Source organism: Rhamphochromis longiceps, linkage group LG20 (assembly GCF_057381845.1).
Source record: "Rhamphochromis longiceps isolate RC_006_pf linkage group LG20, R_longiceps_female_GT1.1, whole genome shotgun sequence".
Lineage (NCBI taxonomy): Eukaryota > Metazoa > Chordata > Actinopteri > Cichliformes > Cichlidae > Rhamphochromis > Rhamphochromis longiceps.
Genome location: NC_140576.1, coordinates 20,744,824 through 20,768,846, shown reverse-complemented (window position 1 = coordinate 20,768,846; position 24,023 = coordinate 20,744,824). Strand labels below are relative to the sequence as shown.

At 43.0% G+C, this 24,023-nt stretch overlaps 2 protein-coding genes across 8 annotated transcripts in view; one reads left to right on the top strand and one right to left on the bottom strand.

The window, feature by feature from the left end:
* Positions 1–6,117, top strand: part of myt1a (myelin transcription factor 1a) — a 77,991-nt gene extending 71,874 nt beyond the window's left edge. For 5 of the 7 annotated variants that reach the window (XM_085394430.1, XM_085394427.1, XM_085394424.1 and 2 more), the window contains 2 exons: positions 2,880–3,023; positions 5,031–6,117. In XM_085394430.1, the coding sequence (XP_085250556.1) occupies positions 2,880–3,023; positions 5,031–5,174 (288 nt within the window). In that variant the 3' untranslated portion in view covers positions 5,175–6,117. The remainder of the gene's footprint in view (positions 1–2,879; positions 3,024–5,030) is intronic. The other 2 variants (XM_085394429.1, XM_085394431.1) reach the window with 1 other exon arrangement.
* Positions 6,118–6,984: 867 nt separating this feature from the next.
* asxl1 (ASXL transcriptional regulator 1) lies at positions 6,985–23,702 on the bottom strand. The gene is made up of 9 exons (XM_085392934.1): positions 23,585–23,702; positions 23,087–23,288; positions 20,270–20,430; positions 15,191–15,275; positions 14,621–14,787; positions 14,153–14,249; positions 13,224–13,329; positions 12,054–13,017; positions 6,985–11,900 (listed from the first exon to the last, which is right to left on the bottom strand). The coding sequence occupies exons 1-9, from the start codon at positions 23,669–23,671 to the stop codon at positions 9,273–9,275; spliced, it is 4,497 nt and encodes a 1,498-aa protein (XP_085249060.1). The 5' UTR covers positions 23,672–23,702; the 3' UTR covers positions 6,985–9,272.
* Between the last annotated feature and the right edge of the window lie 321 nt (positions 23,703–24,023).

Here is a 24,023-nt window from a genome sequence, read left to right as displayed (position 1 = left end):
GGTCCTTGCCCATTGGCAAGTAATTTCAAGCGAGAAGAAGGAAGCAAAACAAGCACTTTATCTCCAGGTGAAAATTTGCCAAAGTCTAGCCTGTCTGTTGTACTGGCACTGCTGCCGCTCCTGGGCCTGGTGCAAATTCTCTCAAAATGATCACACCAAAGTATGCAGCTTTGCTCACAAGTCCAGGACATACTGAATGTCGTTTTTATAATAATAATAATAATAATAATAATAATGGATTGGATTTTTAGCGGGACTCAGACCTTCCTCCCAGTTTTATTTGATTAGGTTGAGCAGCCCTGTAGCTTCCTGCAGAACAGTAACTCGAAGGGAGAAAATTCCATGGAGGCCTACAATCAACAGAGGGTCTAACCAGCGATCCCAACTATGTTCATTCTCATGAATGAACTTACAAATCATGGATTTTACAGACTGAAATGACCTGAAAAAGCAGCACCTGCACCACTCTCTTTGCAGTGCGCAGTGGCACTACTTCTGGGTATCACGTTGCATAAACCACTAGAACTAAGACAAAGTGATAACTGCATCCAGTGAAATGGCCAGATCCATGCCAACAGGCTCAAACGGGACCTCCATTTATGGCAGTGGACGCAAAGACACTCCTCTGTGCGAGTGTCACAACTCACTCAATAAAGACTTGACTCCTTACGAGGATGCTGTATGTCCCTCAGGGACCGGGGAGGGTGCCGGAGCCCCAGTGATGCGGAACACCTGTCCCACCTCAATCAGCAGACACTCCCACTTCAGGTGTCCTGGCTGCACTCACTCCCAGCACTCCTGCCCTGGCGCCCGTGCCATGGCTCAGAAACAGTGCCATTCACTTCAGGATTCTCGGGGACAGAAAAAAAATTTTTTTTCCCCAGTACTCAGTGCCAGCTATGACGCCGTTTAAAATGCAGAAGGTTGCAGGGCCCTCCCATGGCTCGCTCATCCAATTATTTTCAACTCCTGTCACAAAGTCAAAGAAGAAGTGCAGACCACCCTAATTCATCACCTTGCTGCCAAGTGATTTCTTATGTTTATCTGTTCTGTGCCAATCCTTGTCACAGTTTTTACTTGTATACTAATCCCACTATGCATTTTGATGTCTTTAAAGCATAATCAAGCAAACAAGTGACAGAATGCTTTGGAGACCTTAACTTTTATCAAAATACAGTTTTGCTAATGTCCACTACACTGCCAACCTTAAAATCTTGACAAGGCTTTGTTTGTTTGTTTTTAATGAATCCATGCAGAATTCACTTATATGACCGTTGGGAAAACAATGGAATGTCTTGCCTTATCAAGACTTCTTTTTTCCGAGAGGTACATTTACCAAAGCCTGCGTTGTTACTTCTGTCCTATTTTGGTTTATGAGTAAGGTTGGTGAATGAGCTGAATACTACACTAGTTCACTCTGTTGTGTATATGGGTGTCCAGGTATTTGTATTCCTCCACCACATCACATTGGAGCATAGAGTGTGTTATACTTTTGTCACGATAATACACACTGTAGCCGATTTGTATCTACAGGTATCAGAAAGAAGCCACAACCAAGGTACGTGGATTATTTCTTTTTATAACTTCAGGACATTACAGGTCTGCTAGTTATGTGACATACAATGCTGTTATGTCACACCCTCTGGTATTAAGTTCTAAATTCATGTAAGACTTCCAGAGTACTCTGATAACACTGAGAAGGGCATCTCCAGTTTAATAGTAAATGTTACATGGACTGATTCTTACATAGCGCTTTTCTACTCTCCCAGAGTACTCAAAGCGCTTTATACAACATGACACATTCACCCATTCACACCCATTTACACAAGCATGCTTACTAACTACCATTCACACACATTCTCACTTCGATGAATGCAATTTTAATTAGAGCAACTTGGGGTTGATATCTTGCCTAAGGATATTTGGCGTGCAGAGTAAGGGGAGCCAGGGATCAAAACACCAACCTTCTGATCAGCAGATGGCCTGCTCTCCCTCCTGAGCTACAGCCACCCCATTTTCTGTTCTTTAAATTACTTATTGACATCATAGTTCAGAAAACATCCAAACAAACACATGGCATCTCTAAATTCAAACTCTTTTGTTTAGTTAACATGTGAGTACATATATATACATAAAGGTCTAATTCCAAACTGCATATCAGGTTTTTACACATGCATGTTGAAAGGGCAAAAATATTCTTGAGGCGCTGTGAATAATATTATTAAAATTGAGGGTTATTATACTGTGGCATTACTTTAAATGGAGCAAAACTGTATTTTGATAAAAGGTAAGATCACCAGAGCATTCTGTCGTTTGTTTGCTTGATTATGCTTTAAAGACATCAAAATGCATAGTGGGATTAGTATACAAGTAAAAACTGTGACAAGGATTGGTACAGAACAGATAAACATAAGCAGTCACTTAGCAGGTGATGAATTTGTGTTGTTTGCACTACTTCTTCTTTGATTGGGTGACAGGAGTTGAAAATAATTGGATGAGAGAACCATGGGGAGGTCCTTGCATAATTTCAAGAAAACTGCATTTTAAACGCTGTCACAGCTCACACTGAGCACCAGAAAAATGTCTTTGAACACCGCTTTTCCCGGCACCCACAAAACAGGCATTCGCAAGAATGACTTCCAGGCTCGCCGGTCTATGACAGCGGACCCAGTTTCACTGTCTGTAAACACATTTCCATCCATTCAACCAACAAAGAAGCTATGAATATGCTGTGAATAACATATGGGTTTATGCCAGTCATTACATTCTGTTTTCATTTCTATTTTACAAGCATCCCAGTAGTTTTGGAATTGAGTTTGTAGTTTTCGAGCTGTCGGTGGTGCTACTTCAAGAATGTGTTGCGTCCTTCTCTGCTTTAGATTTCTTCTATGGAGAAGAACCTGAAGAGCATGGAGGAGGAGAACAAACAGATAGAAGAAAGGAATGAGGCCTTGTTCCTGGAGCTATCTGGCCTTAGTCAGGCTTTGATCCGGAGCCTAGCCAACATCAGCCTGCCTACCATGGTAAGCATTACTGCTTTTTAAGAAAAGAGACCTGAGCATCTTCCTCATTTCAGCAGCTTTAAACATTTCACTTGAAATTCAACTTGGGTTCAACCCCTTGAAGACTTTAGTCTGAAAAGATTTATAGAGTAAGATCAAATAGCCTTTCTTTCATTTTTTCCAAATTAGCATTTTTACCCAAATCAAATGTTTGTCAGTAAGCAACCCTGTGCGATGAATATTTTTTACAGCATAGCTTCATAGTACAACAGAACAGTCAGCTTAAAGCAGCTGATAACTTAAACCCCATGCAAGTGTCTCTCTCAAAGAAAACTAATGATAGCATACAGTGGGGCAAAAAAGTATTTAGTCAGCCACCGATTGTGCAAGTTCCCCCACCTAAAATGATGACAGAGGTCAGTAATTTGCACCAGAGGTACACTTCAACTGTGAGAGACAGAATGTGAAAAAAAAAAATATCCATGAATCCACATGGTAGGATTTGTAAAGAATTTATTCGTAAATCAGGGTGGAAAATAAGTATTTGGTCAATAACAAAAATACAACTCAATACTTTGTAACATAACCTTTGTTGGCAATAACAGAGGTCAAACGTTTACTATAGGTCTTTACCAGGTTTGCACACACAGTAGCTGGTATTTTGGCCCATTCCTCCATGCAGATCTTCTCGAGAGCAGTGATGTTTTGGGGCTGTCGCCGAGCAACACGGACTTTCAACTCCCGCCACAGATTTTCTATGGGGTAGAGGTCTGGAGACTGGCTAGGCCACTCCAGGACTTTCAAATGCTTCTTACGGAGCCACTCCTTTGTTGCCCGGGCGGTGTGTTTTGGATCATTGTCATGTTGGAAGACCCAGCCTCGTTTCATCTTCAAAGTTCTCACTGATGGAAGGAGGTTTTGGCTCAAAATCTCGCGATACATGGCCCCATTCATTCTGTCCTTAACATGGATCAGTCGTCCTGTCCCCTTGGCAGAAAAACAGCCCCATAGCATGATGTTTCCACCCCCATGCTTCATAGTAGGTATGGTGTTCTTGGGATGCAACTCAGTATTCTTCTTCCTCCAAACACGACCAAAAAGTTCTACTTTGGTTTCATCTGACCACATGACATTCTCCCAATCCTCTGCTGTATCATCCATGTGCTCTCTGGCAAACTTCAGACGGGCCTGGACATGCACTGGCTTCAGCAGCGGAACACGTCTGGCACTGCGGGATTTGATTCCCTGCCGTTGTAGTGTGTTACTGATGGTGACCTTTGTTACTTTGGTCCCAGCTCTCTGCAGGTCATTCACCAGGTCCCCCCGTGTGGTTCTGGGATCTTTGCTCACCGTTCTCATTTTGACCCCACGGGATGAGATCTTGCGTGGAGCCCCAGATCGAGGGAGATTATCAGTGGTCTTGTATGTCTTCCATTTTCTGATGATTGCTCCCATAGTTGATTTTTTTCACACCAAGCTGCTTGCCTATTGTAGATTCACTCTTCCCAGTCTGGTGCAGGTCTACAATACTTTTCCTGGTGTCCTTCGAAAGCTCTTTGGTCTTGGCCATGGCAGAGTTTGGAGTCTGACTGTTTGAGGCTGTGGACAGGTGTCTTTTATACAGATGATGAGTTCAAACAGGTGCCATTCATACAGGTAACGATTGGGGGACAGAAAAGCTTCTTACAGAAGACGTTACAGGTCTGTGAGAGCCAGAGATTTTCCTTGTTTGAGGTGACCAAATACTTATTTTCCACCCTAATTTACGAATAAATTCTTTACAAATCCTACCATGTGAATTCATGGATTTTTTTTTCACATTCTAGCTCTCACAGTTGAAGTGTACCTCTGGTGCAAATTACTGACCTCTGTCATCATTTTAAGTGGGGGAACTTGCACAATCGGTGGCTGACTAAATACTTTTTTGCCCCACTGTACATTTAAGAGATAAAACATGTGAGTAGTATTGTGTACTAGCACTGTTTTGGGTGTTACACCTTTTTATTCTCTTGACGTGCGTGTCTTTAGCAGGAGCCACTATCAGAGCAGAACTTTGACAGCTATGTGGACACCCTGACCCACATGTTTACCAACAAAGACTGCTACCAGAACCCCGAGAACCGGGCTCTGCTAGAGTCCATCAATCAGGCAGTAAAGGGCATCGAGGTGTAAGAGAAACTGGAGGATGACAGGTGGCAGGGCATCACGGTGACGCCACCAATCTTTTTTTCCAAACCCTTTAGATACTCTGTATCATGAGTTTTTCTCATTGGAGTTTTGTCCTCTGTTCTTTGCATTTGTTTCCTGTTTGCATGTTGCTTTATAAAGGTGTGAGCGTGAACAGATGTGTGGATGTAAAGCGTGTCAAGGCACACTGAAAGCAAACTGTTGCCATAAGCAACGGCACCTCAAGGTATACACAGACAGGCACAGAGAGAACAGAACAAAGGAGTGCAGTATCCCGCCTGAGCTGAGCAGATTCTTAGTTAGTGAACATTTCCCATCTCCACTCAGTAATGTTGATAGTATTCTATATGAGCATAGTGATGTTGCACTTCCAGGACTAGTTTGTAGATTCATTGTTACTATTGCTGTGTATCTATTTAAGTCGACTGCAAATGTTGGTTTAATAACTTATTTATTCATGTCTGCGGTAATATTTTTATGTTGACTATTTATTATTCATTATTGATTTCATTTTATTTCAAAGTGCTACCTGAGAAGATTTTAACCAGAAACTAAGAGAAGGGAGTCATTTCCTCTGCACCGCTTAACAAAGAGGAAATATTTTAAGATATCAACTATGAATTGTTTTATATATCTTATTATTTATTTAAAACACTGGGATCTTTTTAAGTGCAAATATTTTGTAACAGAAAGTTTTTTAATAATTTTCTAAAAAATCTTTTGTGCTTCTGTTTATATGAGTTTTCTTTTTTCCACAAGCTATTTTGAGTACATTGCAATACACTGGGAAAATTGAGCTGCACATATTTCAGTATTTATCTGGTAATGATGAACAAAGTGATGGTGAATATTTATTTTGTACTGTCTATGTGTTAATGATGGCTGTGTATGGATTAGTCTTTATGTTTGCTCTTGAAATAAAGGTCAACCCAAAATGAATATGGACTGGACTGAGTGTATGCTTCCAGGTCTTTTAGCAGTAAAACAGTCTTTTACTGCTAAAACCTCTTAAAGGTTCTGGAAAACCACAATCAGTGTTAGAACTGCCTGTGTGGTCAAGGTTTTGTGTAATTCTAGTATATGTCTGTGAAGGTTCTCAGTCATCCAAGTCATTGTACTCTAAGGAACTTTGAAAGAAAAGCGTCTGGACTTTTTACTTGCTTGAAGATGTTTCAGCTCTCATCCAAGAAGCTTCTTCAGTTCTAAGGTCAAATGGTGGAGTCTCAGATTTAAGCTCTATGGGAGTGTACCCCAAGAGGGACATGGACCCCCTATTGATCCTCTATAGCGAAGAACGCTCAGACCTCTACATTGGAGAGGCCAAACATCCATTTCATAAATGCATGACACAACATAGAAGAGCCACCTTGATGGGACAAGACTTGGCAGTCCATCTGCATCTAAAGGACAAAGGCCACTCTTTCAAGATGTTCATATTTTGGACAGAGAAAACAGGTGGTGTGAAAGAAGCCATCTATGTCCACTGTGAACAACCACCTTTGAAGAGGGGGCAGCTTACAACACAGTTTGCCATCTATCTCTCGTCTGATTACCGGTAGGTAGAGGATCAATAAGGGGCTCCATGAGCCTCTTGGGGACACTCCCATAGGGCTTAAATCTGGGACTCTCCACCATTTGACCCTAGAACTGAAGAAGCTTCTTGGACGAGAGGTGAAACGTCTTCAAGCAACTTAAAAGTCCAGACGCTTTTCTTTCCAAGCTCCTTGACTAATTCTAGTATACTTCCAATATTCTCTTGTATTCAGTTCAGTTTATTTTTATTCATACATTATCACTTCACAACAACCGTCACCTCAAGGTGCTTTATACTATATACAATATAAGAGAGATACCCCAACAATCGGAAAAACTTCCATGAGCAGCACTTTGTAACAATGGGAAGGAATAACTGTTTTCTGTTGTTGTTTTATTTGAACATGAACAGACTTTCTGCAGAACCAGACTCAAAGAGGGGCAGCCTGTCACTACTTTGGTGGGTTAAGAGAAAAACAAAAGGAAAGAGATGCAAGACCAAAACACAAGGAGAGAGAGGAGACAAACATTAATGACGTGTGGTAGTGACATATATAACCATCAGGATTAAATAGAGGTGAAAGGAGAAGAAATGTTCAGCGCAACAAGGAAAGTCCACCACAGTGCCTGTGCATAACCAAGTGACTTTCAAAGTAGCAAGGGTTTCAGCCAAAACCAAACTGGGAGCCTGGTAGCTGAAGGTTCTGCCTCACATTCTACTTTTAGAAATTTGAGGAAGCAAGTGCTCTGTCGGGGTAATACAGTACTAAAAGGTCTTTAAGATATCAGGTTTCATCATATCCTACGAAAGAAGGATTTTAAATTTTATTCTAGATACAAAAACCTGACCCCATGCGATCACAAGCTAGTGGTCCCAATCCTCAGGTAAATTGCATCAGGAACACTATCTGGAATAAAATCCAAATCAAACATACAGATCCATCTGATATAAATTTTATTTATATAGCACCAAATCACAACAACAGTTGCCTTGCGGTGCTTTATATTGTAAGATAGAGACCTTACAATAACAATACTAGAGAAAACAATCAAACGGCCCCCTGTAAGAAAGCACTTGTCAAAAGTGCGATGAAAAAACTCCCCTTTAAACAGGAAAAAAACTTTTAGAGAACCAGGCTCAGGGAGGGGCAACCATTTGCTGTGACTGGTAGGGAGTGCGGGACAGAAGACAGGACAAAGACACACACTGAAAGAGAGCCAGAGATTAATAACTAGTAATTCAATGCAGAGTGGTGTACAAAGACATGGTGAGTGAAGAAGAAACACTCAGTACATGATGGGAAACCCCAGCAGCCACAGCACAATTACGGGAGGATTCAGGGTCACCTACTGTAGCCTTAACTACATGCTATAGTCTGTTTCATTAGATATAATGCTTCCAGGTCTTTGACTTTGAAAGATGCCTTGAACAAGTGTCCAGGATTGTGTGGATAATGTGCATAGCAAAGAAAACATATGCACTGTTCTCTCATAACATTTCTAATAACACTACCTTAGGGGCCATGTACAGTGCAGAAAGTACATTATACAGATCCCAGCACAGAACGGTGTAGAAACCCACCACCAACTCTGGAGTATGAAGCAGACTCCTTGGTTATCCTTTAGCTACTGAAATGTGTGTATAGCTGTTTATACTGATACAGTCTGACTGATTTATCAGTTTCTGTGCCTACAATTTATTTTAACGCGAAAAAAAAATACAAAAATGAATACAAATTCTGTCTCATATCACCAATCAGCTCTGACACTTCAAGGCACAGGGTCCCATTCCATGCTGGCAGCAGATCCTTAGGGTGCAGTTGGTTGCATCCGGTCTCTGGCTTGTTCCGGCACATCCCGTGGATACCCTGAAATCATTGTGTTCTTCCAGCCAGTCCTGTGCTGCTCCTGCCACGTGGCAGGTGCAGTATTTTAACACAGTCCCCATTGCTGGTAAAAACTCTGAAAGTTATCAAGGATTCAAATTTTAACAGCACATAACGTTCACTTTATTTGTTCTTGGTAATTAACTGTAACTACAAACTAGAACTCAACGGAATCATAAAATGAGTCAAAAAAAACAAACTGGTGATACAATGTCATTTACTCATTTTAATGGTTAAAAAAATACTTCTTTGCGCAGAGACAACAGTAATTCCCCGTTGACTGACAAACGGGACCAAAAAAAATGATGGCCACCAAATGATAACAGGTGGAGCAAGATAAGATGAGGTAAATGTTTTTGAGGAGAAAAAAAAAGGCACAATTTACAATCAATCATGCCCCAATGCACAATAATAATAATAATGATAATAATAATAATAATTAATAATAATAACAACAACAACAATAACAATCAGTACAGCTCAAACAAAAACAGGAAATCTGCAACAATACAGACCAGTCATATTTTACAAGGCAAATGTTGACCATCTGGCTTCTCCTGTGTTCTCTACCATACTTAGGTTTCTGGCAACACTCTGAAAGCTGCGGCCCTGCTGCTCACACTATACAAACAGCAGTTCTACAGTGCACTGAAACTTCAGCATACTATCTGACCACCAGACATGACACACAGAGTTTGGAGGGCCCGATGCAATCATCATGGCAGAAGGCACCACAGCCTTGGCACATGATCATGGCTTTGAGGCGGCACGAGCACTTGAGTGCCACTTCCTCTGCCGTACTGTCAGTAAAGGCCTGAATGCTGAGGGTAGTCTGGCTGGGACCCAAGCGGGGGTGCAGCTGCAGCACACTGTCTGCCATGCTCCGGGAGAAACTGCTGTTGTCCATCACTGAAACATTGGCTGTGTAGCTTACCCCTCCAACTCCTCCACCCTGCTTGGGGAGCTTCCCATAAAGATGGAAGGGAAGGGAGGGAGCGGAGGGTGAGGGAGAACAGGAAGAAGAGGGAGAGCCAGAGGAGTAGGGAGCTTTGCTGTGATCTTTCTTTGCCATCCTGGCCAAAGTAAACTCCATGTTGATGAGTCCTTCTATTGCCCCGCCGCTTAGATAGCCATCGACAGAGTTCCCAGGTTCCTTTTTGGTAACACTTAAGGGTACACTGAGTGAGGATTTGGCAATAGCTTGACAAGAGGGTCGTGCACCAACTTCGTTCTTTACAGTAGGTGCAGGAGACGGGGGTTGTTGCAGAGAGTGAGGAAGCTGAGATTGTGGGGGACGCCAGTTAATCTTAATACAAGGTATCACCTCTGTTGGGCAGGGGTCTGCGTGAGGAGGAGAGGGTCCATTGCACATGGTCCGATGGGCTGACTGAGGCCTGTCTGGAGTGGCTCCCTGGGAAGGCTGCTGACCATGAGACTCTTTGATAACTGCAGACTCCACAGCAGACCCAGGCATGAGGTCTTGCTTACCTCTGGAGGACAATAAACCGCTGGAGGAGGGTGGCAGAGGGGTGATGACTGGAACAGCTCCAGGGGCCTGGGAGGACTGATACTGCGGTACAGCTGGGGCTTCCATCAGACAGGAAACTGGGCGGGATGTTGGGGACTTATGGATCTGGACTGGAGTAGTCAGCTCTGGGCTTGAAGATTTGGCTGAAACCTCAGGCCTGTTACGAGTCCCTGGGGTTCTTGCTGCTGGTGGCCTGGGCAGGGTTCCTGGTAATCTGCTAATCTCCAGTCTGTTGGCAGAGTGTAAGGGTAGAACTTTTTCCAGAGGCAGGCTGCCCTGAAGTAACTGAGTGACCAAAGGGTTGTTGGCCTCCACACTGGACACAAGTCTGACTGAACTGGCCAGTCTTTTGGAGGCAGATGCAGCATTTGAGTGAGTGGCAGGAGACTTTAAAGCTCCACGACACTCCTCTTCAGAGCTCAGTCTGGAGTCTCTACAGTCATCTCCAGACTCAGTTTTAACAACAGTTGTGTCCCTTAGCCCTTGTGGCAGGGGTGCAGACAGAGCATTAGAGTCTTGTGAATGGATACGGCTGTGTTGTGGCTGAGTCATGCTGCTGGGGAAGCAAGGCTGAATGACGGTCTGGCCGTGGCGGCTAGTCATGTGGGTCTGGATGACCGGTTGTTGTTTCTGAGGAGGGCTACAAATCACCAGCTGGCCATTTCTCTGAGTGTTCAATTGAGGACACCATTCGTGGCCAGGCTGCTGCTCTTCCTCCTGGCTTTCATTCTCACAGTCTGAAGCGGTTTCTGTTGAGTCGCTATATGTGCCAGCCTCATCTTTCTCAGCACTAGAGGAATCCACATGTTGGGGTGAAGATCCATCTGATCGCTGTCTCTCAGTGGCTGTACGGGAGAATGCCTCCTGGGGGTCAACATGGTGAGAACCATGCTGGATAACACTACCCAATCCAGCCTCCTTCCCTTGCTCCTGGTCCTTGGCATGACAAGAACTGGCCAGCGTCTGAATAACATCCACACCCTGAGCCCCAAACCTCGGAAGGGAATCTGGGATAGAGGTTTGTGCTAATGAAGGTTTTTCACAACCAACAGTTGCGCTCTCTGTAGGGGCACTGCCACCAGTTTCAACTACCTGGCTTTCTCTGGCAGACTGCATGGCTGGTGACTCAGACACATCAGGCTCTGAAGAAAGTGAGGCAGCCCCATCTGTGAGTCCGTTGGAGGAGCTCTGGATACTAGCTGTGGTTGCTTCAATTAACTGTCCATCTGCCCCCCCAACTGGTTCCGCTTGCTGAGGACTTGGCGTCTGTGGGGGCTCCAAGGACATGGAGGTTGAGGTAGTGGACAATGAAGGGGAAGGCTCAGATGTAGGCTCTACATTAAGAAGCTGTAGTTGTGTTCCAGACGAATTAGTGCCTGAAGACGATCCCTGCTCTTCCATCCCACTACTTCCCCTTGTTTCATTTCCATTTTCACTTTCTTCTTCTCCACCTCCTCCTCCTCCTCCGGGCTCGATAGGTCCTGGATGCTCTCGCGATCGTCTTCCATTGCTGCTATCCGGTAGCCCAGCACCAGGCCGCAGCCTGACCCTGGCCGGGCTTGTCCCGTCGGCAGAGGCTGCAACAGCAGCAGCGGCCTCGCGCTGGGCACGGGCTTGTTGTGCACGGGCTTTGATGTCCGCCAAGGTGCGCGCACCCCCTGTCCCCGACCGGCGCGAGCCTTCGCCGGGCGGCACGATCCGGGGACAGATCTGGTAGGTGGGGTGCCCTTTGACCCAGGGAGGTTTGATTCTGGACAGTTGAATCTGAGAAACAAACACAGGGACAGCAAGTCAAAATTTATCTGATAACAAGCAGCTATCCATTCATCTATACAGACTACTTGTCTTTGTGCACCAAGAACTGTGTGTGACAGAAAGTAATCCTGGACCTTTCTGGATTATTTCACTAACACTTACCCGGATAGGTGGCACCTTGGGTTCTTCTGTTGTCGGCTGCGGCTTTTCTGAACACACACTGTCAATTGTGGTACGAAAGGACTGACGGTCGTCAAGCCGTGGCCTCTTTTCGGGGAAGCTAGAAAAGGCTTCAGTCTCATCTGGCCTTCTCTTCTGTTCTTTCAGCTGGGTGCTGGGCAGAGGGGTGGCAGCTGGACTAACAGATGGGCTGCTCTCACGGCTGCTGGTGGCAGTTCCTCCTGTGATGGAGGTGATCACAGAAGCGGTATCGTCCAGGGGATCTGCAGCAACTGCAGCACTTGAGGAGGCTGAGGAGGATGAAGAAGAGTCCAGGACTCCAACAAATGTCCCCTGTCTATCAGAAGGTGAAGATGGTGAAGAAACAGGTGAAGAGGCAGATGAAGAGGAGGAGGACGAGGACGAGGATGGAGAAGTGGTGGAAGCCAACACAGGTGCACTCTCTTCGGGGAGCAAGCGAGCAGCGACTTCATGCTCTTCATTAGCGCTGGTTGAAGCTGGGCTGGGGCTGGGAGTTGGAACAGGTGTGGGGGGTGGCAATGTGACTGGCTCTGGAATGGGAGAAGGCTTTGGCTCTGTAAAACCACTCTCATCTGGGAGCTCCACCCCACAGTCGGTCTGCAGCACTACCTCTCCCTGAACCACTGTGTTTTCGGACATGGGAGAGCCAACAGAAACTGCTGAAATATCCACAGCTGCATTGGCCTCAGCTGCTTCTGCAGACTGCAGGGATGGAGTGGTCTTGCAGATGGTTCTGCGAGCCCTCCGGCGCAGGTCAGCTCGCGTACGTCTCCTCATCCTACCATCTCGCCTCCGCCGACCTACGCTGCGTCTTTTGGGGGCACCGGTTGCCACCACAGTCACATCACTGTCTAGCACACTAGCTGCAACTTCGCTGGCTTCACTCATGGTAAGCTTTAGTGACTCTTCTTGTGTTAGGCCAGACCTACAAGTACACAGCAACACAATTTAGCACACAGTGAATACCAGACTGAACATAACATGTAAGCTATTGTAGGCTGATGTCTCAATTACATGTAACAGTATGGGCAGAAATATAAACATTTTCAGTTAAAAGGATACTACATGTCTAGCAATAATACTGAAACGTGAACAATACATTAAATTTAGATGAAATGATTTGGCTCTTACTTTTGCCCATGATACTCTTCAAAAAACTTCTCCTTCCACACCTCTACCTTCTTCTCTTTCTCCATTTCCTGTCGGAAACGCACTTGCATCTCATGGGTGAACTCACCTAAACAGATCAAACACATGTCAAGGATTTAGCATTTTTAGTCAAAAAGGTGTTAGTAGTCATAGGAATGCTTCAGAAAATCTCAACTTTTTTTTTTTTTTTTTTAACCATAAACCTCAATAGACCTATTCACTAAAGTCATGCTTGAGGGAATTTTTATGCACATAAAATGGCCTCAATTAGTGAAAAGTGATTTGCAGATTTTCACGGGCATTTAAATACCGTATAAACTGCTAGGTAGTTTAATTTTCTATCTCTAATTTTGTATATTCACACGGTGGGGGAAATAATGATCTGATCCCCCGCTGAATTTGTAAGTTTGCTCATGTCTGTAGAAATGAACAGTCTCTAATTTTTATGGTAGTTTCATTTAAATGGAGAGAGACAGAATATGAACCAAACACCAACTGATTTGCATGCCTTCAGTGAAATAAGAAAGTGTGTGAATGTTAGATCCAAAATGCTCAGGCACAGAAAAAGTATTTTATGAACAGGTGAATGAGGTATGTTGTATAAAGCGTATAAATTCATTGAAGATCTTTTATCCTGTTTTCACAGTCACTAAGAAGTCTCTATTTCTTTCATACTAAATTGAAGAAGAAACTACGTGTGAGTGAGGATTCCTTTTAGACAGGAAGTTGTGGAATTGCAATAGGTGGAAACATGGCCACTGGAGCAAACAGCAGATGGCCAACAACTTGCCTAACAATCTTGTTTTACTGGCTCTGGGGCATTGGGCCACTGATTATGTCAAACCCTATTGAAGAACAGTGATGAAGTCAGTAAAGCATGGCAATCTGTCTATGAATGACCAGAAACTTACCATCACCCAGCCTCTCTTTCCAGCTCTGGGAGGCGTGAGTAAAAAATTCATTGTTAAGAGCTGAACTGCTCAGTCTGGCCATGCCATCAGGTCCAATCTACAACCAGAGACAAAATGACGTGAGACAACAAGTCAAGTGATGAGTACACAGTTGAGTGTTTGGTGCCCTAAGTACAACACTAAAAACGTTTAAGTACACATATAAAATAACTGTATAAGGAATTTAAAATTTCATTATTCCAAGAATACAAAAAGTCTGTAGCAGAGCAGGCACACCGCTGCGCACTACTGAAATTACTGCTGTACATCAAAAATCTACAAGCTCAAAATTCTCTTTTTTTCTTCCTCCCTGCAGTAAGTGTTAAAAATATCAGTTTAATTCGTTTCTCATTTGCCCTGTGCTAGATATTGGCACATATAATATTACAGTAAACATAAACTGGAATAAAGAATAGAAAGACCGCTTACTTGTCGGTCCACCTCAGGCAGCAGCTGCAGCAGCTGCTGTTGTGAGTGTACCGGGAAAGCTAAGAATGTCCGCGTATTGATGAGAGCTCTGATGTTGGTGTTGACCAGGATGGAGCCTGGCGTTTCAAAGTCTACATCCACCCCTCCCCGACTCCGCTTCATGGGACCTATTCATGACAAACCCCCCAGAAAACTTTTAACTCAAGATGATGTAGACAGATGCTGTAGTTCAGCTGCAAAGCAACAAAGTCATGCACTGCTCATAAACACCTTTCTTAGCACAAGCTTCCAGGTACCAGCCCTGGTGTGTAACAACAAATCAACAAGTTTAAAAATATGACTCTTCATGCATACATTTATGACCGGTACACTGGTACAATCCAGCATATGATGGCTGGTGAATCAAACCTTGAATTTTTTTCAGTATATTTTACATGATTCTGTTGGCAATGAGTATGAATTTCAATAACACTGATATCTCTTGGATCAGGATGGCCAACAGTCTGTATTCCAACTTTTGCAATGGGTGTTTTTCTTGATTCTGTGTGAGAATTCAAGAGAGGCTCTTACCTGAGGGGACATGCTCTCCATTCACCTTAAGAGGGGTGAGGACGACGCGAGGCATCATAACAGCTTTCTTCCTCTGCCTTCCTGACTGTAGAAAACAAACGGCAGACATATGCAGAAGTGCTGTTACTAGTGGAATAATGTAACTGTTCGCTTGTACCTGACTACTTAGTAAGTCACATTTGATTTAGTTTGGCTTATTAAAGCCCACTTTGTGAGCGCACCTTCTCATCTAATGTTTTTTCTTTATGTTCATGACTATTTACTAAGGTTGGGCGATTACACTAATATATCGACCATTGACAATAGGCTGAGCCTTTCACCGATCGTTTTTACAAGAGCGGTTTATTTATTTGCCCATGAGTAAGTTGGCTAATAATGTTGGTGGAAGCCAAGAGAAGCAGTTAACGGAAAAAATAAATAATAATACTCAAACTCATAACAGAAAGAAAGAAAGGCAGTAGCCTATGGTAAGAAAAAAAATATTTTATTTAAATAAAAAATAAAAATAAAAAAAATAAAACACCCCACACAATGATGGGGAGGGAACCATGTTTACATGCCGTTCCAGTATTTATCTGTCTTACACACTCGACCAAACAACAGATAAAAAATTAATTGCTCTGTCCATCAAAAAGTCACCTGCGTGAATATGTTGCCTATCCTCGGTTAATGGACTGACGATTGTCGGTTGGAAAAATTTCACATATCGCACTGCATATTCTCACTGAAGGCATCAAGATTATGAATGAACACATATGGAATTATGTAGTAAACAAAAAAAGACGTTCCAGTCTGCTACTGGAGCTCTGTTTGGCATTTATCTGGGCTCTAATCTGAGCTGTTGTTAACTTGTGATTTCTGAGGCTGGTGACTCTGATGAATTTTAATCCTCAGCAGCAGAGGTGACTCTGGGTCTTTCTTTCATGGGACAGTCCTCATGTGAGCCAGTTTCATCATAACGCTTGATGGTTTTTTCAACTGCGGATTCAAGGTCTTAGAAATTCAACAAACAATGAACCCTGACAAGGCACACCTGTGAAGTGAAACCATTTCAGGTGACGACATCATGAAGCTCACTGAGAGAAGGCCGAGGGTTTGCAGCACTGTCAACAAAGCAAAGGGCGGCTACTTTGAGGAACCTTTGCTACATAACTCCATATATCTTGCTTCATGTATTTGATGTCTCCAGTATGTGTTTTCAATGTAGCAAGGAGAAGTAAAGTAAAAATAAAGAAAAACCATTAAATGAGAATGTGTGTCCAAACTTTTGACTGGTATGTTTCCTTGTCTAAATGGAGAATTCTTGAAATGTTTCATTTTATAGTTGAACGTTGATGTAGGACTGTTCTAAAAGCTGAGTGAAAAGCCTTCAAGAGATTCAGTCGCAACAGTGAGGCGGACTATAGCTCTGGCACATTACATCAGTTCTATCGGCTCCCTGCTAAACGCAGAATTAAATAAACTCTGATGATATAAATATAATCTGTCATCTCAAAAAACTAAATGGTCAAGTTTGATCATAGCCCTCATAGTACCGCATCACCCCAAAAGAGCATTTCGTTCTCAGACTGCTGAGAAAACTGGTGTTGTGAACTATAGAAATAAAACTAAAATTAAAATAAAACTAACCTCAATTACGTAACACAGTAAGAACTATGCTCAACAGCAGGGCTGCCACAATTAGTCGACTAGTCGCGATTACGTCGAGTATTAAAATCGTTAACGACTACCGTAATTGTCGGGCTATAAGCCGCTACTTTTTGCACAAGCTTTGAACCCTGCGGCTTTTAGTCAGGTGCGGCTTTTCTATGGATTGTCCATGATTTTTGTCATATCGTAAGACGATTTGTTTTGTGTGTTCCGCTGTTGTACGGCACTACGTTGCCTGGCGGAAGGATCGGGGTTCAAGAGTGGTATGTTAGTCACATGTGCCTACGTGAAGGAGATTAGGAATCTGGAGAACTGGTGCCAGAGGAACAACCTCCTTCTAAACGTCAGTAAGACAAAGGAGCTGATAGTGGACTTCAGCACTAAGCAGGAGAGGAACTACCAGACCCCCGTCATCAACGAGTGCCCAGTGGAGAGAGTGGACAGCTTCAAATACCTCGGAGTTCACATCACGCAGGACCTGTCATGGTCCTGTCACATCAACACCGTGGTGAAAAAGGCCCGACAGCGTCTCTACCACCTCAGACGCTTGAGAGACTTCCAACTGCCCTCCAAGGTGCTCAGGAACTTTTACTCGTGCACCATAGAGAGCATCCTGGCGGGAAACATCTTAACCTGGTTCGGGAACAGCACCATGCAGGACAGACGAGCTCTACAGAGGGTTGTGCGGTCAGCTGAGCGCACCATCCGCTCCGAGCTCCCTGACCTGCACTCAATCTACAGCAGGCGGTGCTGGACCAAGGCCAGGAAGATCGTGAAGGACCTCAGCCATCCCAACAACAGACTGTTCTCTCTGTTGAGGTCAGGAAAGCGATTCCGCTCCCTGAAGACCAACACAGAGAGACTGAGGAGGAGCTTCTTCCCGCAGGCGATACGGTCTCTCAATCACACCACCACACAGTACTGACCCACACATATGGTTCTTACACACACACTGGACTTTCTGGACTTTGGTTTTGCACAACACTGGTCACTATATTCTTCATTTCCAGTTAATACTTGTACAGCTGCTGTTATTGTGTATATATTTATTTAGATTTAGATTTCTTCATACATTCTTATATAGTTCTATATTGTGTATTGTGTATTTTGTTGTACAGTTATTTTATTTTCAACTTTAATTTATATATTTTATCTTATTCTTCCCAGTTAAATTTACCCTTCATTCTAATTTGTGTTGTACAGTTATTTCATTTTTAACCTTAATTTATATTTTATTCCTTCCTAGTTAAATTTACCCTTTTTAATTTTTCATATTTATTTCCTATCTTATTCATAGCCTTTCCTTTTTTGTTTTCTTTAGGTCACGAGCAGTTGTCCAAGCATTTCACTACATATCGTACTGTGTATGACTGTGTACGTGACAAATAAAATTTGAATTTGAATTTGATGTCCGTCCGCCAGGCAACGTAGTGCTGTACGAAGTAGCGCGAAAAACAAACTTCAAAGTAGCGGTACGCGTTCAGCGGGAGGCGTGGATGATGAGCGGCGATAAACTTGCGAAAAGCAAGTTATGCCCAACTCCACCGGTGGATTCTGACAGCGTGGAAAAGTGTGAAAACATCCACGATCACCAACGGATTTTGAAGGGCTGGACTGCTGCATGATGGTGAGGATGACACCGCCACGGCCCTTCTGAGGGTTTTCGACTCTGACACTGACAATGAGGATTTCTTTGGTTTTGAAAGTGACAACGAAGGAGAGAAGCGGAGAGTGGATGACGAAACCATCCTGAGCCTGTTTGTATCCGACACTGGAGAAGAGGACTTTGGTGGTTTTAGTGCGCAGGAAGAAGAGAAAGATGGTGGTGAATGACTGACTTTTCTTCTTGTTAAAGCTGTGTCACTGCACCTGAGCCTAAAAGGTAGTCCGAATCTATTTTTCTGGTGTGCTGTAGGCTACTGTTATGTACTACATGTGCAAATATGTACCCATAACTTGTTTTTCAAAATATTAATAAAAGTGATGTCTCCAAACAGCCATCTCTTTCCTGACAATTCCCTTTGTGCATATTCTCTTGCATATGATAAGTCAACATTGAAACACCTGCGGCTTTTAGTCAGGTGCGGCTAATGTATGTACACATCAGGATTTTCCCCTGATTTTAGCTTGTGCGGCTAATATTTAGGTGCGCTTTGTAGTCCGGGAAATACGGTAATTTCATAATCGACGCGTCGTTTGAAGCTTTGTAAGATCCCGAAAGACGCATGAATAAGTAGTAGGATTTAAGAGTGTAATAACGGACTGAAACAGAAGATGGCAGCACTGCATGTCCAGGGATACCAGCTGCCGTTAAACCCCGAATAAGAAGAAAATTCAGCGGCAGCATCCTTCAGAGGCCGCATTTGTAGGCCAATTACATTACAGGGATGCAGCGAAGCATGTCAAAATTCGAAGACAGAAATATCTGCTCGGTTTATCAAGACATCACATATTTGTAAAAGTGCTCCGATGTTTTCAGAGACGTCTGTTATCCACCAGCTCGATAGCTAGAGGGTTCAAGGCTCACTAGAGCTGGCGAGAACAGCGAACTCCTGGCACATCATTTTCAAACCCCCCGCAGTCTTTCGCTACTCAGGTTAAACATGATATATAAGAACTGATTAAACAGAAGTGTGAGATGGTCGAGAGTTTACTCCAGTGTCCTGTTATATTTTACATAGAAAGAACAGACGGCCGAGTTTATTAAACTCCACCGAGACCATCTGCAAATTTCATTAAAACTTTAATAAACTATCATCTTGTCTTTATTTTTAGTTAGCACATAGCTTACAGCTTGAAGTGTTTAATGTAATGATAGTCATATAAGAGCAGACGCATGCTGGTGCAATAAGCTGTGTGTTTAACGTCCAATGGATGCATGATCTGATTAGTTGACTAATCACAAAAATAATCGGTGACTAGTCTACTATCAAAATAATCGTTTGTGGCAGCCCTACTCAACAGTTTTAAATGTTTTTAATTTTTTGCAAAATAAGCCAAACGGTAAAAGGAGCATTTCCTATATAGTGCTTTTCTATTCTAGCTGAGCACTCTTCACACAACATGCTTCACACCAACTTTTTCTAGCCAACATTTACACTCTTGATAGTACCTTGGGGTTAGTACCTTGCTCAAGGCTTTGGATTTGGTATGCAGACTGGAATCACACCACCAGGCTTTTGTTTAGTAGATAAACTGGTCTACCTTCTTAGCTAAATTATATACATTACTTTTAATTCTGCTATATAAAAAATGATTCTGAAATGACTGAATGAAGTGTTGTATATCTATGTTACACACAATTAGGCAGCAGCACAGTATAAGTACCGTACAGCATGACATTGCAGATTGCTTAAAAAGTGTGACTAGTAAACACATCACATTTCTTTTTAGACATGGAGCCACAAATAGTGTCATGCAGGGCCCTACCTGTCTTGAGCGGCTCAGTCTGGTCTGCGCGTGCTGGGTCTGCTGTGTGTCAGTGCGACCCTGCTGTCCTGCTGACCTGCTGAGGCGAGTCTGAGGCTGGCTGCTGGGAGCCTGTAGCTCCACGGAGCAGGAGGCGCTGGATGAACTCTCATCAACCGAAGCTTCAAGCCAAAGAAAAATAATCACTATTCCACATGTTTGCAAACAGCAGATACACTTAACATTTACAAGGTGGGAGTGCAGCCGCAAGTAGCAAAGAACTTACATTTTTTACGTCTTAACTAAGACGATGAAATGGCTTCTACCCAAACTCAAGCTTATTTGTGGCTTCTACCCAATATTGACAAATTTGACCTTAATCTCTATTAATGACACCATTATTGTTTTCAGTCTAGTAAAATGGTTACTTTAAAATAAATAAAGTACATAAAAGCGTCTTTGTACAGTTCTGTCAACAGATCTTGTGGTTTTGACTCTTATGCACATTTATAAATGAATCAAGTCAACCCACATGCAGTTCTCTGGGAAGTGTTATTGCACTGAGCCTCAAAGGGGATTCTCATTTCATTTACATTTCTCAGCTTTGATTACAAAATATCAGAAACAATGTTTCAAATAGTTTGAATGCCCCAGGAAAACAAACAGAGGACAGGCACTGCATCACAGAGTAATACTGACCAGGAGATAAGACAGAAAAAAGAAAAAAAAGAAAAGAACTGTAACTACACATTTAATCCCTGACAGATCTTAATATAACTTAATATAACAGTGCATGTCAGTGTTTTTACATGATAAATGTGCAAAATTATTTAAGTTCTGGTAGCCCACTGCCCAGACTCCCCCATATTTATAAAACAAAGTTTTTATTGATTGATGGAAAACATTGGGCTTGTGTTTACTGCTGGCTGCTGCATAACAGGGGCCAAGGAATCAAGTCATCTTCATGATTTACATGGTCTGGTCTGGAGTGACAGACACTTTTTATCTGTAAGGCCACATCAGACTCGGACATCCTAATTAATTCAATGTAACGAACACATCTGAGAATATAAATGTGCTAAATTGGTACGTCTTACTGATATGCAGTTCAGTATACAGGACACTATCCTGCCATCATTTACTGTTTACCTTTTGTTTTAGCTCTCTGACTAGCAAAGCACCACTGCTGAGGTGGAGCTGCAAACAACTAGACTAACAGAATGACTGCATAGCATCATTAAGGAAAAGACAAAGGGATGTCAGGGCTCTAGAGTGCGACCAATTTGGTCGCAAATGCGACCAAATTTTTCAGTGGTGCGACTGCAAAAAAAAAAAAAAAAAAAAAATTGGTTGCACCTGTGCGACCAACTTTTTTTTTTTTTTTTTTTTTTTTTTGGCTACCTGAACAGGTAGCCAAAAATAAATAAATAAATAAATAAATAAATAAATCTGCAACCTTCCCTGTGGTCAACAACAGACACACATTATGCCCCTATCGTGGACTAAACCAATCAGAGATGGTCAGGGCGGGACCTCTCTGATTGGCCGTGGTCCAGTTGAAAGTGCAGGTGGAAGTGGGAGGTGAGTAGCTTGAATAAAGCGATATCAATTCATTAAATCCTGAATCGACTTTTAAATATAACTGTGTTTTGCCAGAAACGCCAGATTCTCAGATTAAAGCTCACAAAACCATTTCAACAACAACCAAACAGCAAATGAGAGCAGGTACACGGATTCCACACAAAGACGTAAACACAGAGCGGATCGACGCATCAGAATCAGCTTTGTCTTTCTCGGCTTTCTCACCCGACGGCCCGTAGACGGACACGCTGTCGGAGCTTAGCGATGCTGATGCGTCCGGTCCGCGCTGTGTTTACGTCTTTTTGCGCTGATTCTGAGCTGCAGGTTTTGTCTCTCCAACCAAAATTCACCGAGCCAGCAGCAAAAGAAGCAGCAAACTGCGCTTCACATTTGATCAATGTCGTCATGAATTTTGCTGTTTTGCTTCCACGACTATTAAAATGCACTATTACAATGCTTCATGCACAGCTAGCTCTCTCTCTATCTCTCTCTGTACTTCAAGAACAGTTTCCCGTCTCCAATCTCTGTTTTCTGTATTATTCATTTGCTTATTACCCACCAGTCTACCGTTGTTTACAGCGCTGTGGCTGCTGTCTTTTTCTTTTCTTCACTTAAATGACCTCGGACAAGAAAGTCCATTTTTTCTGTTATTCAATACTGAAGAAATTTAAACTTTATATGCAGAACATTGTAGAATATTTTTAAGGTTATCTGCTATAAAAAGCCAGACCAGGAAAATCTCCTTCATGTTTTTCTGTTTTATTCTCAGTTACTTTCACACAAAGGCATCTGCTGTGATGTTCACAATTCTGATGAAGTCAGTACTGATAAATGATCAGAATTATAATATTTCTGACTGTCTGAGGCTAAGTTGAATCGAATCGAATGGATTATAGAAATCAGTGATGATACCCAGCCCTAGTGAGCAGCCTAGGCACGACAGAAGTGGATGTAGCTGTAATAGGAAAAGAACTATTGCTAACTTTTCTGTTAAGTTAAGGCCTGATCCTTCTGAAATTCATAGCCAGTGCTCTGACACGGTGTCATCAATCTTTGAAAGCTGAAAAAGCACAGTGTATCCAGAAAAACACATTCTATTGTATAAATTATAAAATTTGTGTGCGCCTAACTTTTGTGCCGAACGCCTAACTTTTTAAAGTTAGGCGTACCGGTACGCCCATGGCAAAAAGTTAGTCTAGAGCCCTGGATGTGGTATGCACACTAAGAGGTGACCAGCACATGGCTTAATGATGTTACCATCATTGTCCACACTGGCAGCAGCAGTAGTCTCAGTGGAGTCGCAGCTCTCCTGTTCAGTGGCCTCAGTGGGACCAACTGGGGCCACGGCTGAGCCTGCTGCCGGGGTGCTGCTGCTGGAAGCTGGGGGTGTCGTACCCCCAGCCAGCTCTGATGGTGTCTCTGACTCCGAGGTTGCCTTTGTCCACTGGGGAGCGTTTTTCTACAGAGCAAAAGAGTGCAGAGTAGGCGATGCCCTTCTTAATAACAGTATTCTCCGCAGGCATAATGTACGCTGTCAAATCCAACAGTGCAAAGAAGAATTTTAAACAATCAAAACATCAGGTGTTTAGGAAAAAAGTGGAGCACTTCAGGAGCTACTAGTACAAATATTTAGTAATAAGTCAGTGAGCAAGTACTTTTGTAGCAAAGATTCACCACTGTGAATATAACGAACACAAGCTGAGAGTTGCATCAGAATTTGGGAGAATATTATTTTGGGAATTGTTGATTCAGTACCTTGAGAGTAAAAAGACTCATTCGTCCAGGTAGCTTGAAGAAGATGCTGTTCTTGACTCGATCCCCTCTCACTTGGGAATGCAGCATGGTGACCAGGCAGGCCAAAGGAGCTGTACCACTGTACACATGTACACACACACACACACACACACACACACACACACACGAACACACACACACACACGAACACACTTCCAGTTACAGCAGCTTCGTACTTCATGGCAAACAATCGAAAACTTGGTGTGCCACCATGACGTTTCACGAACACCCAATTGTAAAAAAATGCATATCAATGTGTAACATATACAATAATATGTATTGACCAACATACCTTCTGTTTAGATCAGCAGCAGGCCAAACCGTCCATGTAAAGAGGGGGAAAAAAAAACTTAATTTATAAACACAGTGACATTTCAGCTAATACGTGATCAGTTCATTT

Coding starts and splice junctions, on each gene's coding strand:
- asxl1 (XM_085392934.1), bottom strand. CDS start 23,671: ATGCTGCATTCCCAAGTGAGAGGGGATCGAGTCAAGAACAGCATCTTC. Junction 14,250..14,620: donor TGCCTGAGGTGGACCGACAA/GTAAGCGGTCTT, acceptor CTCTGGTTGTAG/ATTGGACCTGATGGCATGGC. Junction 13,330..14,152: donor GAAAGAGAGGCTGGGTGATG/GTAAGTTTCTGG, acceptor TGATCTGTTTAG/GTGAGTTCACCCATGAGATG.